This window comes from Acipenser ruthenus, chromosome 14 (genome assembly GCF_902713425.1).
Source record: "Acipenser ruthenus chromosome 14, fAciRut3.2 maternal haplotype, whole genome shotgun sequence".
In the NCBI taxonomy this organism is placed as follows: Eukaryota; Metazoa; Chordata; class Actinopteri; order Acipenseriformes; family Acipenseridae; genus Acipenser; species Acipenser ruthenus.
The window spans coordinates 10,811,648-10,826,635 of NC_081202.1; the positions used below are offsets into that span (position 1 = coordinate 10,811,648).

At 36.3% G+C, this 14,988-nt stretch overlaps 1 protein-coding gene across 1 annotated transcript; it reads left to right on the top strand.

Moving 5' to 3' along the window:
- Window positions 1–1,787: 1,787 nt before the first annotated feature.
- On the top strand, window positions 1,788–14,216 carry LOC117419337 (interferon-related developmental regulator 1-like). The gene is made up of 12 exons (XM_034031992.2): window positions 1,788–2,008; window positions 4,874–4,978; window positions 5,320–5,401; window positions 6,659–6,783; window positions 7,043–7,200; window positions 7,792–7,842; window positions 7,934–8,112; window positions 8,853–8,961; window positions 9,173–9,307; window positions 9,553–9,681; window positions 13,338–13,433; window positions 13,781–14,216. Exons 1-12 carry the CDS (start codon window positions 1,975–1,977, stop codon window positions 13,868–13,870), a joined length of 1,293 nt encoding a protein of 430 aa, XP_033887883.1. The 5' UTR covers window positions 1,788–1,974; the 3' UTR covers window positions 13,871–14,216.
- The last annotated feature ends 772 nt before the right edge of the window (window positions 14,217–14,988 follow it).

A 14,988-nucleotide genomic window follows, 5' to 3' on the forward strand; every position in this document is an offset into this window, starting at 1 on the left:
TTGCATTTTATGTGGATTTTAATTCCCCCCCCCCCCCCCCCCCCCATAACTGGCACTATGCCTTTTTGTAACTTGTTAAAACAGTTCTGTTTTGTATGCAAAAGGTGGTTTTCTAAATAGGCCTATTCAAAGTGGGGTGATGGTACATTTAACTCGCACACTCAACGCGAGCACAGCTGTACTTTGTTTTACCATATTGTAAATAAGTTGATTTTTTTTTTTATTAAATTGAGCATTGGTATAGTATTACATTGCTAAATTGCTAATAACTTATTCAATACAACAATTATTAATTTGCTCTGGCATAAACTTTTGGTTAAAGTTTTCATTATTTTTAAATGGTTGTGTTAACTTTTTTGTTAAAGTTAACATACACTTTACAATAGATTGGGTTACATCCGAATTGGTCATAGCTTTATTAATTTAAGCAATGGCAAATACACAAATCAAGACCCGATAGGCTGGGAACCAGTCTTGTTCTCAAACTGTAAATTACACCTGTTAGGTCAGGCTTTAAGCAGAAAATGAGAATGATAACAGGTTCCTGCAGATCTATAGTAAACATGCCTACAGCTAATGATAACTCCATTTGTAATTTTTACAAAGCATGATGCTGTACTATAGTGTTTACATATGTATGTGTTTTGAGTAATCTGGGGCCCATTGAAAATAGCTGAATCATCTGCTCTGTAGTTATGCTTTGGCAATGTCTCTACTTGAGGCAAACTCAGATGCAAGTTTTCTATTTAGCACATCAACTGAAGGTTTTATGTACCCACCAATAAGTGGCATCACAAAAAAAAAAACCACACACACTACTGTGCTTTAAAAATAGGGTCTGTGGCTCTAGTTCCATCTAAAAACGAATATTGTCTAAAACAAAAGATCTTGCACACTGTTACATTCCATCACATGATGAGACTGTATGGTCCAGTGGTTAGAGAAAAGGGCTTGTAACGAGGAGGTCCCTGGTTCAAATCGTGGCTTAGTCACGGACTCACTGTATGACCTTGAGCAAATCATTGAACCTCCTTGTGCTCCGTTTTCAGGTGAGTTGTAAGTGACTGCAGCTGATGCATAGTTCACACACCCTAGTCTAAGTTGCCTTGGATAAAGGCATCTGCTAAATAAACAAATAATAATAACATAGCTCTGTTGCTTTAATCTGTGATACACAATAAATTGCACCAGTTTGCAATATGTAAAAGGAAATGTAAAGAAAAAAAAAAAACATGCTGTTGTTGGTGTCATGCTGTTTTGCCCATCATCACTGAAACTGCCTTGTCAACTGGAAGTCCTATGGTGCAGTATAGTATTAAAAAACTGCAAAGTTACTGTATCCAAAACACTGCACTACTGGTATTCGACCCCTTTCTTAAAAAAAAATAATTAAACAATTTCCAGTAGTAATACATACTTTTATTGTAGTAAAACTTCAGAACTACATCATATGTATGGATAATAGTATTAGAATTAGAATGCTGTGTACAGATACAGAAGCTTTTTATTGTTGTCAAAATGCCATGTGTGTCTTCACCCATCTCATAAAAGTGTAAATTGGCATTACATTGGTCCTGTAGTACATCAACTATGCTATTACTTATTTATATGCGGCTTACTCATATTATAACAGCATTATCCCATTATAAAATTGCATCAGACAGTTCCAACACAGACAGCAACACCGTGTCTTGCAAATTGATTGGTCCCTGAAACGCCTAACAGGGCGCTTTTCACATCAAAGCACCTCCCTTTACGTCTCACATGTCTGCCTTATATATAAAACCCTTTTGCTCTGCCCTGGTCTTAGAGGGAAAATGTGTCGTTTTTGTTCGCCGACTTTTACCAGGGTTGCTTTTTATTGTTCTCTTTTAGCGGTGCCATTTGAAGATTTTCATTTGAAGAGACATTATAATAAAAACTGTTTATCAGTTGGCTGATTTTAGTTTTTAATCATTTGATTTTCTTACAAAAATGCCACGGTCCAAGAAGAGGAGTAATAAAGGAGGTAAGAGACCTAGTTTTGACCGGTTTTTATCCATCCCGAGTAACAACAGTGCACTCTGGGAACTGTAGTCCCGCGCACGAAGGTGTGCTATTTAAATCAGTGGAGCGCGAAGGGTAAACGAACTTCATTACCCAGAACATGTCATGGCCTGTGATGGTGGGTCATATATTTTAATTCGTGTCAGCTGTATATTATATAAAATTAAATATTGCAATAATTATTTATTGAAAACCAATGCGCCTGACGTTCATTGGGAGAATTTCTAACAGTAGCGTGACATGTTTGATAGGCCAAGTAGTGGTGGTTGTACTGTACTCTAAAATGGTATACCGTAGTGTAATTAAATGTCTTTTTTTTATCCGCGAAAAGGAAACTTTGTACACAAATGACATGGGAAATGGTCTTCAAATAATTAGCTGACAGATATTACGCATACGTTTTTTTTATTGGTTGTACTCTTGATTTGATGGGACTTAGGAGCGCAACATTGGCGAATGACACGTCACAACTGATCTATTCATTAATTGTATTTGTAGTCTTCAGTAGCAGTAGTTACAATATTATGCAAATACTGGTAACATTCTGTAACGTATATGTAGCTAACCATATTAAAAATACAAGTACGTTATGTTTCGATTGGATAGAAGCTCTTCTGCTTTTCACCATATGGTAATCTGTAAAGTAAGGCCTCATAACAACATGTTATTAACATCTTTCCAGACCTAGGCTAGTCGTAGTATGGGTGTTACTGGTCTAAGAAAATTAGGCAGTCGGTACTGCGTGTCAGGAACTTATTAGAAATAGCTTTCTTCTTCTTCTTCTGTCTCTCGCCTAATCACATTTTTCGACACAATTGCCTGGGTCCTGAGATGGGTGACACAATTTAAAATATAAATCTGCTACAAGTATGTAAGCAAATATACCCGGTTTAAGCACCCAAATGACGTGCCATTCGATACGTTTAAGCATCTTATAGTTACATAAACCTTCTTTCTAATCACCCTGTACTTCGCCACTGACACTGTGGTACATTTTCCATTTGGAACAAAATGGTTTCAGGATCTGCCATTGTTTGTTTTCACATGTGGTTAAGATGTGGTGTTGCCACAAGTTGGCTCTATTCGCAGTGAGAGCTGGTTCAGTGTTTTTAACATTGCATTATCAGACTCGAAACCGTGTTTAATTTAAGAAAAATGGCAGTCTGCAAGTTGATAAAACCTTGCCAATGTCAAGTAGTTGCCAAAGTTTTAAATTAATTTTTCTGTGCTGTAGCTTGAGATATTCATGCCTGTGCCATGCAGTGAGTGTGTTTATCTCGTTTATAAATATGCAGACATACTAACAAAGCATGTGTTTTCATCAGATGTGATAATGTTCCAGGAAAGCTATGAGTACATTTTGCTGTAGGCCCTTTTAAATAGTACTACACTGTACTACACAATAGCTATGTGCACAACGCCCCCCCCCCAAAGAACAGCACCAAATATGTCTAGTACAGAGATTTTCCCTGGGGAACAGTTCAGTGGGTCCAGTCCTTCATTTTTCATAAACTGTTATACTTCTTTGGTTTCCTATACTGTCAATGTGACATTTTTTTTATTTTTATTTTTATAAATTTTCTGTCCATCACTTAGTCATCTAAATGTTTTGATCAATCTAAAAAGTTGTAATTTCTCTGTTTCAGCTTATTTTTTTGTTCCCTGACACAAAGCCAAAAGCAAAAGGCTTTAACAATGTCCTGTTTGAATGTGTTCCAAAAACATTTTAGGTTGTATAGTTCTGACCTTGCCTCTGGGAAAAAAAAAGTACACACTGTTCTTTTTCTACACTAGACACATTAGAAAGAACTTTGATCTTTTTTTTTAAAAAAAAAAAACATCCCTCTTCAAGTACTAGTTTGTTTTCTGTTTGGTGTCGGCACATTTTTTAGAGTCACATACTTTTTATTCATATTTGGAATCTAAATTTCCAATTATTTTGATATCGTAAAAATGCATGCCTGGTCCTGCATTATGTCAATTTTTGGTAAATGTCTTTCTCTTTTACCATGATACTGTGTCACTACTTAAACACTGTATCAGCACAGTTCTTTCAAACCTGAATTATGACTTATGAACAGTGTTTTCCTGAATTACTATAAACCTAAAACAAATGCCAACGTTTCTTTTCAGCTTGATACATCTTAACACTTAAATTGTTGAGTTGAAGTTTGCCATTTTGAGTTTATTGAAAATATTTGTAATGCAGTTATTTCCGTAGCAAGCAGGTTGGATCCTGAAAAAGATGACAGGCAGCTGAGCCAATCAGAATGCTGAACTCTGTGAGAGCAGTAGGGAACAAACTCTAGTGTTTCTGATCGATTAGGCTAATGTTTGTGAATTCAGAAGAAGTTTTGACGGGATAACCTATGTGAAACAAAAATAACTCAATCAAAACTGATTTGTAAACCAGTTAATAAAAATATCAAGACAATCATATTTATGTTTAAAAAGATATTGCAGGAATACGTACAACAAAGTAGGAAACCAGGGAAAATAATGCATTGTATTAAACCCTACAGCCTGTTTAATAACACAAAGTACAGATTGCAATAATGTGAGAAATCATAACGCCAACCCAATTCTATTAACTATGCAACTTTCCAAGGTAGACGTGGTACATGACTTGTTAACAAGGTTGATATACAATGTAATAATTAGTTTAAACTAAAAAAATAATTAGTTTAAACCTGATTGAACCAATTACAATTGGTTTATCATTGTGATTTTATACTTACAGGTTTCCAGATTCATTTGTTTGTTTGTGGCATACCATATATTTGTGGCAGACATTTTATTTCATGTTGCCGAATGTATTTTTCTTCAGGAGGACAGCCGAGACGGGTGCAGCCTTTCAGTGACGAAGATGCATCCATTGAAACCTTGAGCCACTGCAGCAGTTTCAGTGATTCTGTCAGTGTAGCTGAGGAAGGTACATTATTTATTCACTTTCTTAAACAAAGACCTTATCCTAGCCAGAACAACTAGGTGTCATCTGTAGCTCTCCAAGTAAAAGGCATTCTGTGAGTGCAGAGTGTGTCCTGCGAGTGTGGTTTTAATTAATTATTATCTTTAATTAAAAGGGCAAATCTGATCATATCCGCAACTTGGCGTGGTCGGGTTTCAAACCACGCATACAAGACTCAATGATACAATCTCCAAAGGGTTAGCTCGCTTATGTGAAAAGCCAAGGCAGCTTGATTTACGCATACACTAGAAAACATTAAATATATGTATTTTAAATATAGCTGTCATGCCTTTATACTCAAACAGGAGGTGATGTCTGTGAAGAAGCAACTCAAGAAGATTTCGAGTACAAGTTAAAGGGATTTATTGACAGTACAATGGATAAAAGGCAAGTCCAATTTACAAACTGTGAAGCCGGTCATTTTGTTTTCCTAAGCTTTTAGAATAGAGTAAGTATTCCGATTTTTTTTTTTTTTTTTTAATATATATATATTGATGTCCTGAGTCCCTGTAAACTGTATATACATATCTGGTATCTGGTGCTCTCACTCTCTCCAAAAAAAACAAACAAACAAACAAACAAACCCAGTCATTTTATGTATTTTCAAGATGGCTGCTTAGTGTACTCGGGTATTGTCACTGTTTGCACCCCGGCACCTCTCTGTACAAATTAAGCACTACAGTATTTTACTGTAAAGGTTATGGAACCCAAACAAAACAAGAAAACTGTTGGTACACAGCACTATGTACTGATACTGGTGTAGGAGTAAATACAGCAGCACTAAAATATATATATTTAGGAATTGGCAAGAAAAGTAGTACATTTTAGTTGTAATGCAGGAGCGGTATAATTTATTATTTAAGTTTCTTAAATGCATTTCTGTTTTGGATGTATGCATGGTATTTTGGCTAATAAGACACGTCGCTGAATTCTGTTCCACACAGGATGTTGGGTATTGAATTGACATTTCTCTCGTTTTTATTTCCCTCTCCACGCTACACTGGTATGTGACTTCATGTAGTCAAACACTGATCTGATCTGCAAGCTCAACAGCTTTCATTTTACAGTTGTAGGACTTCTTCGCCATCCTGGTCGTTGTATCTGCAGAAATAAGCTTCAATATACGCCTCCCTCAAATACCGTAAAAAAAAAAAGAAAAACAATAAAAAATTGCGCCTTTTGAAAACCAGTAATACGGTATGCACTAGGCAGCCATCTTGAAAATACCTTTGAGACTGAATTAAACTTGTCAGGATGTTAACAAATAAAAATGACAGGTACGTTATTTAAATAGTTGTAGCAACAGGTGGGGACGTGTAACGCTAAATTTTTCGGAACCTCGCTACTTACTTTACCCTCATGTTCCCAACCCAAATCACAATGCCATAATTACAGTTGGTTTTCTGACTGGTAGCTCACTTTTTTATATTTAAAGTCATCATATAGTTCGGGACAAAGTTAATTTGGAAACTGAATAGGATTTCATGCATTGGTGAATACATTCTAAATGTTATACACTTGAATTCACGTAAAGCTTTTTGTGTCTTTTTTGTGTTTTTTTGAAAAGGAGGTTTATGTACTGTATATTACTAAATTTGTGATAAAGCTTTTTGTAAAGCTGAATTGTAAACTGTATGCTTACAGCGCCAAGGCAAGACAGAGTGCTCTCGGAGGACTGAAAACTGCCATGGCATCCAAAATACTCTATGAATTTATCCTGGAAAGGAGGATGACAATAACAGACAGCATTGAGCGCTGCTTGAAGAAAGGTCATTTACTTCACTTATTTGCTGGGAAACATCCCACCTTTTTATTGCATAAGGTTATATTTTTATTTAAATTGTAGTGTACCCTAGTTCTGTATCTAAAATTTAAGTGGGCCTAAATCATAGTGGTAACCAGTACTTATAGTTGCAGATTATGACAGGATTCTAGTATATATTTCCACATCTTGCATTAAATGTTAGTCTTTACTGCTTATTTTTATTTATTTTTGTGTGTGTGCTAACTCTGTTCTGTTTAATTCAGGCAAAGGTGACGAGCAGTGTGCTGCAGCATCATTGGCCTGTCTCCTGTGCATTCAGCTGGGAGCTGGGATAGAAAGTGAAGACGTTTTCAAGACCCTGAAGCCCATTTTTAAGAACATTCTTGCTGATGGAACTGCCAACATACAAACCAGACAGGCTGTAAGTTTATTTTGAATTATTTTTTTGTTTGTTTTTGTTTTTTTTTCTAGGTAGAGTTAAATAATTCTAATATCGTTACAGTTCAGTTTCTTCTGAAAATGTTGATTTTGTACTTGCTTCATAATATAGCACAATGGGCTTGGTTTTTGTTTGCCAGTGCAAAGTTTGCCTCCACTAGATCAGGAACTGGTTGCACTGGTATTTCAGCCGATTTATATTCTTCACTCTTTGGAAGATGAGTTACTACAGTAGTCTTTACAATATGTAAGCAATAAGACCCAATACAGCATTACCAGGCATTGTGGACCATTTGGGTCATGGTAGTCGAACATAGCCAATGGTGTCTGCAAAGGGTTAGTAACCATGGTGTGTAAGAATTATACCAGATCTTTAATTCATTTATGAGGAAGTGTTTTTAGTTTTTATTTATTTTTTATTTTTACAGCAGTTAAATCTCTGGGTAAGGGCTGTCCTGAACAATACTCCTTGACCTAAGTTGGCATAAATGGCTTGACACCCAAAATGTTGTTAATTACCAATCCAAAGTTGCATTTTTAATGTTTTTTAATGCATTTTTTCGTTCTTTTTTAGTGTGCAACCAGTTTGGGAGTTTGCAGTTTGGTTGCTGCAGATGATATTTTGGTAAGCATTTACAATTTCATAATTTCAACGCAGAGCTGGTTAACTTGAAATGAGCTGTTCTCATGATGTATTTATTTTGTTTGTACACTAGGATGTGTATGCAACTATGGAATGCTTTGAAAGCCTCTTCGCTAAATCCTATGTAAAGGAAGATGGGACTCGTAGCGTCTACAATGCCCAAACTACAGTGCTTCACATCAATGCTCTTTTGTCATGGACTCTACTGCTGACCATTTGTTCCAACACTGAAGTGAAAAAAATTCTAAAAAAGTACGTCAGTTATGCTCTTAGTTCAACAAATTATTGATTCTTTTGTTTCTGTTATTTAATATTTTACAGTATTTGGAGAATTGCAGTATTACAGTAATGATTATAGTATTTGGAGAATTGGTGAAACGAATTTGACATTTTTTAAATTATGGGGAAACTGGGTGATCTACAGAATAATGATAATTGAAGTTTTGCTCATTTACTGTAACGAGTCTGATTTGTTTTATTAGCCAAAGCTTGTTTGGGGCTAATTTAAAAATGTGGAGTCTATGGAGAGCCCTACATTTTTATTTCAAATTCAGGTTGTGTCTTAAAATACAAGATCAATAAAGGCTACACCACAAACGTTTGTTGTGTTCTGTGGTTATTCTACAAATCAGGGGATGGCTGTGGGCTGTTCACGGCCGTCCTCGAGAGTGGAATAAGCACAGTACCCCAGGAATGTTCCTAACAAGTACAGCATATTGAAAAGAAAGTATGTTTAAACCTAAACATAGTACAAAAAAATTAAGAAATACATTTTAAAAAGTTAGTCGATAATACATCACAAAACTTGTTATGTAAACATGGAATGTCAGTCACCTATTCAGTCTTTGACAATTTTTGCATATTTTCAAAATTCAACAGATTTTTGTTACTACTTGTATAATTGCATTTGATTTAGTGACGCTTATTCTTATAAAAGCATATGCCTGATATTGCATGTTGTAGAAATCACTCAAAATTACCTGTATTTTCAGACACTTGCCTAAACTCCCCAGTCTGTTGGATTGCGATGATGTAAACATGAGGATTGCTGCTGGAGAGACCCTTGCTCTTCTGTTTGAATTGGCCAGAGATGTAGATGCTGTAAGTGTACCTGCTACTGTATCCATTGGATTTACTGTCTAGTGGATATTGTACCACGCCTTCAAGGTATCTGGTAAAATGGCTAACTCGCCAGTGTATTGAAATTACTATATCTTTATTAATTTAAGACTAATCACAATTGCCATTTAAAATTCTATGTTTTGAATGTGTTATCGAAATGTGAACATACTTTTGAACTTGTTTCTATTAGGAGTTTGAATATGAAGACTTGGAATCTTTATGTGCAAAACTGAGAGCCCTTGCCACAGATGGGAACAAACACAGAGCCAAAAATGATAAAAGGAAGCAGAGGCCTGTCTTCAGAGATGTTCTAAGGGCTGTAGAGGTATGTTTTTTTGTATTTCCAAATGTAAATTATTTTACTGATGTAGATTAAAAACAAAGATTTGTAACATTGGAAGCTTGCATGTAACTGGGTGTGTGGATTTGTATTTGATTCTCTTGTGGTGTTGCTATAGAGCTGTTGGGTGATAAAGGTTCAAACGTAACACAGGATAACTTTACTTTTTTTGTAAATCATATTATACTTCAGTGGGAGAGTACAAGCTAACGCTGAATTTATTGGAACAGGAGGGAGAATTCCAGACGGAGATGATCAAGTTTGGAGCAGAGCGCATGTACATTGACAGCTGGGTGATTAAGAGGACCTACGATGCCTTCACAGAGTTTGTAGGATCGGGAATGAATTATCATCTACAGGTGAGTTGTAGACGAGGTCCATTATCTAAAGTTTTACAACTTTTTTAATAAAAGCAAAAATACAAACTGCACTGTTTACTTTTCTTTCCACACAGCTGAAGGGCCTTTGTCCTAAACATCCTGAAATAAATGATTTTTTTTTTTTTTTTTTTAATTTAGTCGTTGCCAATTAGTTTTTATTATTTTCTACCCAATTTGAAATGCCCAATTATTTTTAGGCTCAGCTCACCGCTACCACCCCTGCGCTGACTCGGGAGGGGCGAAGATGAACACACGCTGTCCTCCGAAGCGTGTGCCGTCAGCCGCCCGCTTCTTTACACTCTGCAGACTCGCCGTGCAGCCGCCTCAGAGCTACAGCGTCGGAGGACAACGCAGCTCTGGGCAGCTTACGGGCAAGCCCGCAGGCGCCCGGCCAAACTACAGGGTTCGCTAGTGCGCAGTGAGCCGAGGACACCCTGGCCGACCTAACCCTCCCTCCCCCCGGATGACGCTCGGCCGATTGAGCGCCGCCCCCTGGGAGCTCCCGTCCTTGGTCGGCAAAGGAATAGCCTGGACTCGAACCGGCGACGTTCAGACTATAAAGCGCATCCTGCACTCTGGTGAGTGCTTTTACTGGATGCGCCACTCGGGAGCCCCTATAAAAGATTTTTTAATTCATTTGAACCGTTGGTGTATATCCAAAAAACAACAACTTTATTTGTGTATCTCCTTTCAAATATATATGTATGTACTTGGTTCAGAATGCTGAACAATTAAAAATCTAATAATAAAACTGGCAGCACAGCCCAAAATGTTTCTTTCTAAAAAGGCAAATGGTGATTTCTCAGGTTAATAAGTAGGGATGTAAATGTCGTTTAATTAGGTACACTTTTATACTCTTTTGCTTTTAATAGTTTAAACTGTAAGACTAAGTGATGCTGACACATAAAGCATACCCATTCCATACACTATTCAGTAATATTTTGCTTAAGTTGTATTCCCCAAGAAACTAATCCAAAACTGAAGATACAAAGAATACACTTTAGTGGAACAAAAACTTCAGATTCATTTGAAGAATACAAACCCAGGACCATTCAAAACTGTTTTTAAAAAGTTCACTTTCATTCAGAAATGCTAATTTGAAAATGGTAGTTTTAATTGCGTCTTCATCGTAATGCAGTATAAAAAACAACAACTCCAGAACAAAAATCAATATGAAGACAATTTAAAACAGTTTTTCAATAGTTGCCAAATTCTTATTTCAAAACTAAAAAGTTATTTACTTTTGATATTAGTTTAAAATTCCGTTGTTTATAGTTTGTCAAAAAATAAATAAATCTTGTATTGTTTTGGTATCCAACTTAGTTGTTTTTGTTTAAGAAAATTATCATGTTTACATGTTCCGGGGTGAGTCGTGCAAACGATTGACTGCAAGGCCAGCAGTAGGAAACACTCGCTCTGAGGGCACAGATGATGCTGGAATGCTCAAATACACCTTTGCCAGTTTTGCCAGCCGGGGAAAGCGCTCTATATTCGACTTCCACCATTCCAACGGAATGCACTGTAGTGAAGTGCAAGGCTCTTTCACTTCACTTTCTACAACAGTCTCTGATGCATCTTGGAAGCAGTCATCTCCTAGGAGCATTGCCATAGCACTCTGCACACTCTCCTTCTCTCTGCACTGTAACTTTGCTGCTGGCTCAGCCGTTTCAATCCTTGCACTCGATGGTCCCTCTGCCTCGCCCTCGTTAACTAATTGCAGAAGTTTTGCTTTCGCAACCGTTTGCACATTGTGAGAAAGAAAACGCACGTGTTTGTGCCATGGATCCAACATCGATGCTACAAGTGCAGGTTTGTTGATGATAGCAGTGTCGTTTTGATTTAGTTTTTCAAGAGAACACCTAACTGCAGACTTGAAATCCACAATGCTTTTACTTTCCCCAACTGCGGCGTCACTTTTGAGGTGAGTCTTAGTGAGACTGGTGGATATGGGATACACACTTGAAACTGAAACAGACTGTTCTGAAGATAAAACTGTTATAGCACATTTTAAAGCAGAGAGAACAGGTAGATGTCTTCTATCAGTTGCTACTGGTCATCACGTAGCTCAAGGGTTCGAGCATCTGACAGTTTTGTGAATATGCAATCTATCAGCACTGCTGTTATTGCCCATCGTTGTTTGGCGAGTCGTTCAAACATATCGTGAACTGAATTCCACCGAGTTTTGCAAGACTGGATCAGGCAATGTTGCTGTAGCTTAAGCTGCATGTGTTTTTTCTGAAGTGCTTTAGCAGCAACAGTGCTGTGGTGAAAGTGTGAGACAAGCCTGCTTGCTGTAGCAATCGCTCGATCAACACTGCTGACAGAAAAGCCATCATTTATTGCTAACTGTAGCGTATGCACAAAACAATGATCAACAATGGCAAGAACAATGTTGCTTGCATTATCATGAATGCAGGCAACCTCACAGTCTTCAAGACCCATTTTCCTACTGCAGTATTAAGCCTTTGAAAAAGATTTTCGGAGGTGTGTCTTTCAGGCATGTTTTTTGTCGCAAGAACAACACTGAAGCTCCCAATTTTCATCAATATAATGGCACGTTATTGTTATGTCCAGCAGTCGGTGGTAAGTGCTACTCTTTCAGCAGCCTGTAGTTTTGTTGATAAGCATATTCCTCATACCGTTTCTCCACACAAGCAGTTTTTGTTTGTCTTGAAGGCACACAGTACTCTGGTTCTACGAAAGCCATTCATCTGACAAAGCCTGATCCCTCCACGAAACTTATTGGCAGCATGTCTTCTGTTACCATGGTGCACAACAATTCAGAATTTCTCAGCCCACGGTGGCCCGCAGTTTCATACACTTTCAGAAAGAAATGTTGTCTGTGTTTGCTTTTTACCATCTTTACACTCTGCAGAAACACACAAGGGTGTTTTGAGTCTCAAATGATTTAGCATTGTGCCAGTGCTGTTTTAATATGTAAGTTTTGTGTCGCATAGTTTACATTTAACTAATGTTTCCGTTACTTTTTCAAAAATTCCAAATGTGGCTCCTTTTTGAACGATCCATTATGTATGCCTACTAGTTTTTCTGCCTGCCTGTCTTTTTTTTTTTTTTTTTTTTTTTTATCACGTCTGAATAATAATATAGCAAGATTTTTTCAATCATATGACCCTATCAAAAACTGCTCCTCTCACCCATGTGATGCATTCAATACGGAAGTTCTTGCGGCATGCACAATGATATTTATAGCAGTTGCACCTTTTCTGAATATCTAAATAGGTGCATACTAAATGTTTATTAAAAAGTTATCATTTATTCGTTTAAACTATTACATCCCTATTAATAAGAGCAATTGCAATGTCCTCCCCCAGCTTTATTTATTATTTTTTGTTAACTTTTCTAAGTTGAGCGGCCTTCTTTTTTTTTATATGCATAATAATTATACATGCTGATTACAATAATTGACATTTTAATTATAATCTTTCATCTTGGGATATTCAGTCTAATACTCACTACAATATATACAGTATTTCAACACTGTAACTGTTAAAAAAAAAAAAAAAAAGTGTGGTATGTGGTATGAAAAAGGTGGATAGCTTTTACAATTTTTGGGGTGGATAATCAAAACTTGATTTTAACAATAATGATTACAATGTTTTATTCCCCCCCAACAGGCTAATGAGTTTATACGAAATGTTTTTGAGCTTGGACCCCCAATGATGGTTGATGCTGCAACCCTAAAGGCAATGAAAATCTCCCGTTTTGAGAGGGTAATGTGTCAAGTGATTTCCAATATACACTTTTGGGCTATTGTCCAGTTTTTTATATATATTTTATATAAGCCTTACCACAGTAAACGTTTAACAAATATATTATATTTAACTCTACATTGAGTGCACAAAATACTGTAATATGAGTGGGGTTGGGGGGAACATTATAAATTAATATCTTGAATGATTACATATTTGAGGCTTAATATTGATGATAAAGGTGCCATAATTTGTTTCTACAGAGAAAATGAGAGAACAAATTGTTTGGAATTCTATGTGTGTGTTTAAAACCAATTGTATTTATTTCATTGTCTAACTTTCTCTTTTTTTCTTTATTTTTTTTTTAGCATTTGTATAATGCTGCTGCCTTTAAAGCTCGGACTAAGGCCAGGAATAAGTTTCGGGACAAAAGGGTGGACATTGGAGAATTCATTTAAATAACTATAGGTTTCAGCACATTTTCGCTGTATTTTAACAAAATTCCCTCTAGGATTAAATGCATTTTTCTACATATTTATTTCGAGATGTACCTCCATATATTTTTTGTTTCTGTTTTGTAAATAGGAAAGATTATGAAATGATTAAATGCATTTGTAATTTGGGCTAATGCTCATTGTCCTAGGCATTGTGAGTATATTTAAACAAAATAGTAATATCCTTTAGTTAGTTATTTTAGTGAAAAGAAAGTCTTGCATGTTGTTCCTTACCAATAACTTGTGTCTGTTTTTGTTTATATAATGGGGGTAGGCAATAATGTGACAATAAACTTTAGAAGCATCATTACACTTTGCATTCTTCATTGTTTTTGGTGTTGGTATATTGGATTTTTACAGCCCAAAGCTTTACTATAGGGCCAAAAGGCCTTCATGTTGCAGGGATTTTTGGATAATTGTGCTGAATTTTTTTTATTTATTTATGTTTTGCCCCACAAATCTTATAGTTATTATGCAAAAATGTGTGCCATGAGTTTTATTATACCCATAATTACAATATGTACGCTTTCTTAAAGTGACAAATGAAACTGGAACTCAACATGCTAATTAGTGAAAAATAGAAGAGGTCTGTACTGAAAGTATTTGTTTTCCACTGGAGGGTGTTTTCCTGTATTTTTATTTAAGAAAGGAACCACTTAATAATAAAGTCTGCAGCAAGTGTGGTCCTCACACACCGATAACACAGTTATCTTTCTTGGGTTTCTGATTTGAAGTTGCCACTGTCTTAATATAATAAATCTAGATTCTGCGTTCTGACCTCCTGTAAACTGTTCTAGCTCAGAACTCACACACAGCATCTCAGAAACTTTTATTTTCCTAAACTTATTTTAAATATGATTTACAAATATATATTTAAAGTACACAGCACACCTCCCCTAGTCATATTTAAGTTTTTCAACTGTGTTTTGGACCACATGGGAAAAGACTTGGTTATAACCAATTGTCATTAAACTAAAACAAGTGCAACAAAGCCCCTATTGGGAGGGCTGTATTAGCTGCAGGCTTTCTCTCACCAATTTCCTGTTTCTGATCGAGGCAGTGAGGATCCCTTTTAATTTTAC

Bases quoted from the DNA above. Each gene is read 5' to 3' on its own strand.
- LOC117419337 (XM_034031992.2), top strand. From the start codon at position 1,975: ATGCCACGGTCCAAGAAGAGGAGTAATAAAGGAG. The intron at 4,979-5,319 runs GTACATTATTTA...ATACTCAAACAG, and splicing joins TGTCAGTGTAGCTGAGGAAG to GAGGTGATGTCTGTGAAGAA. The intron at 5,402-6,658 runs GCAAGTCCAATT...GTATGCTTACAG, and splicing joins GACAGTACAATGGATAAAAG to CGCCAAGGCAAGACAGAGTG.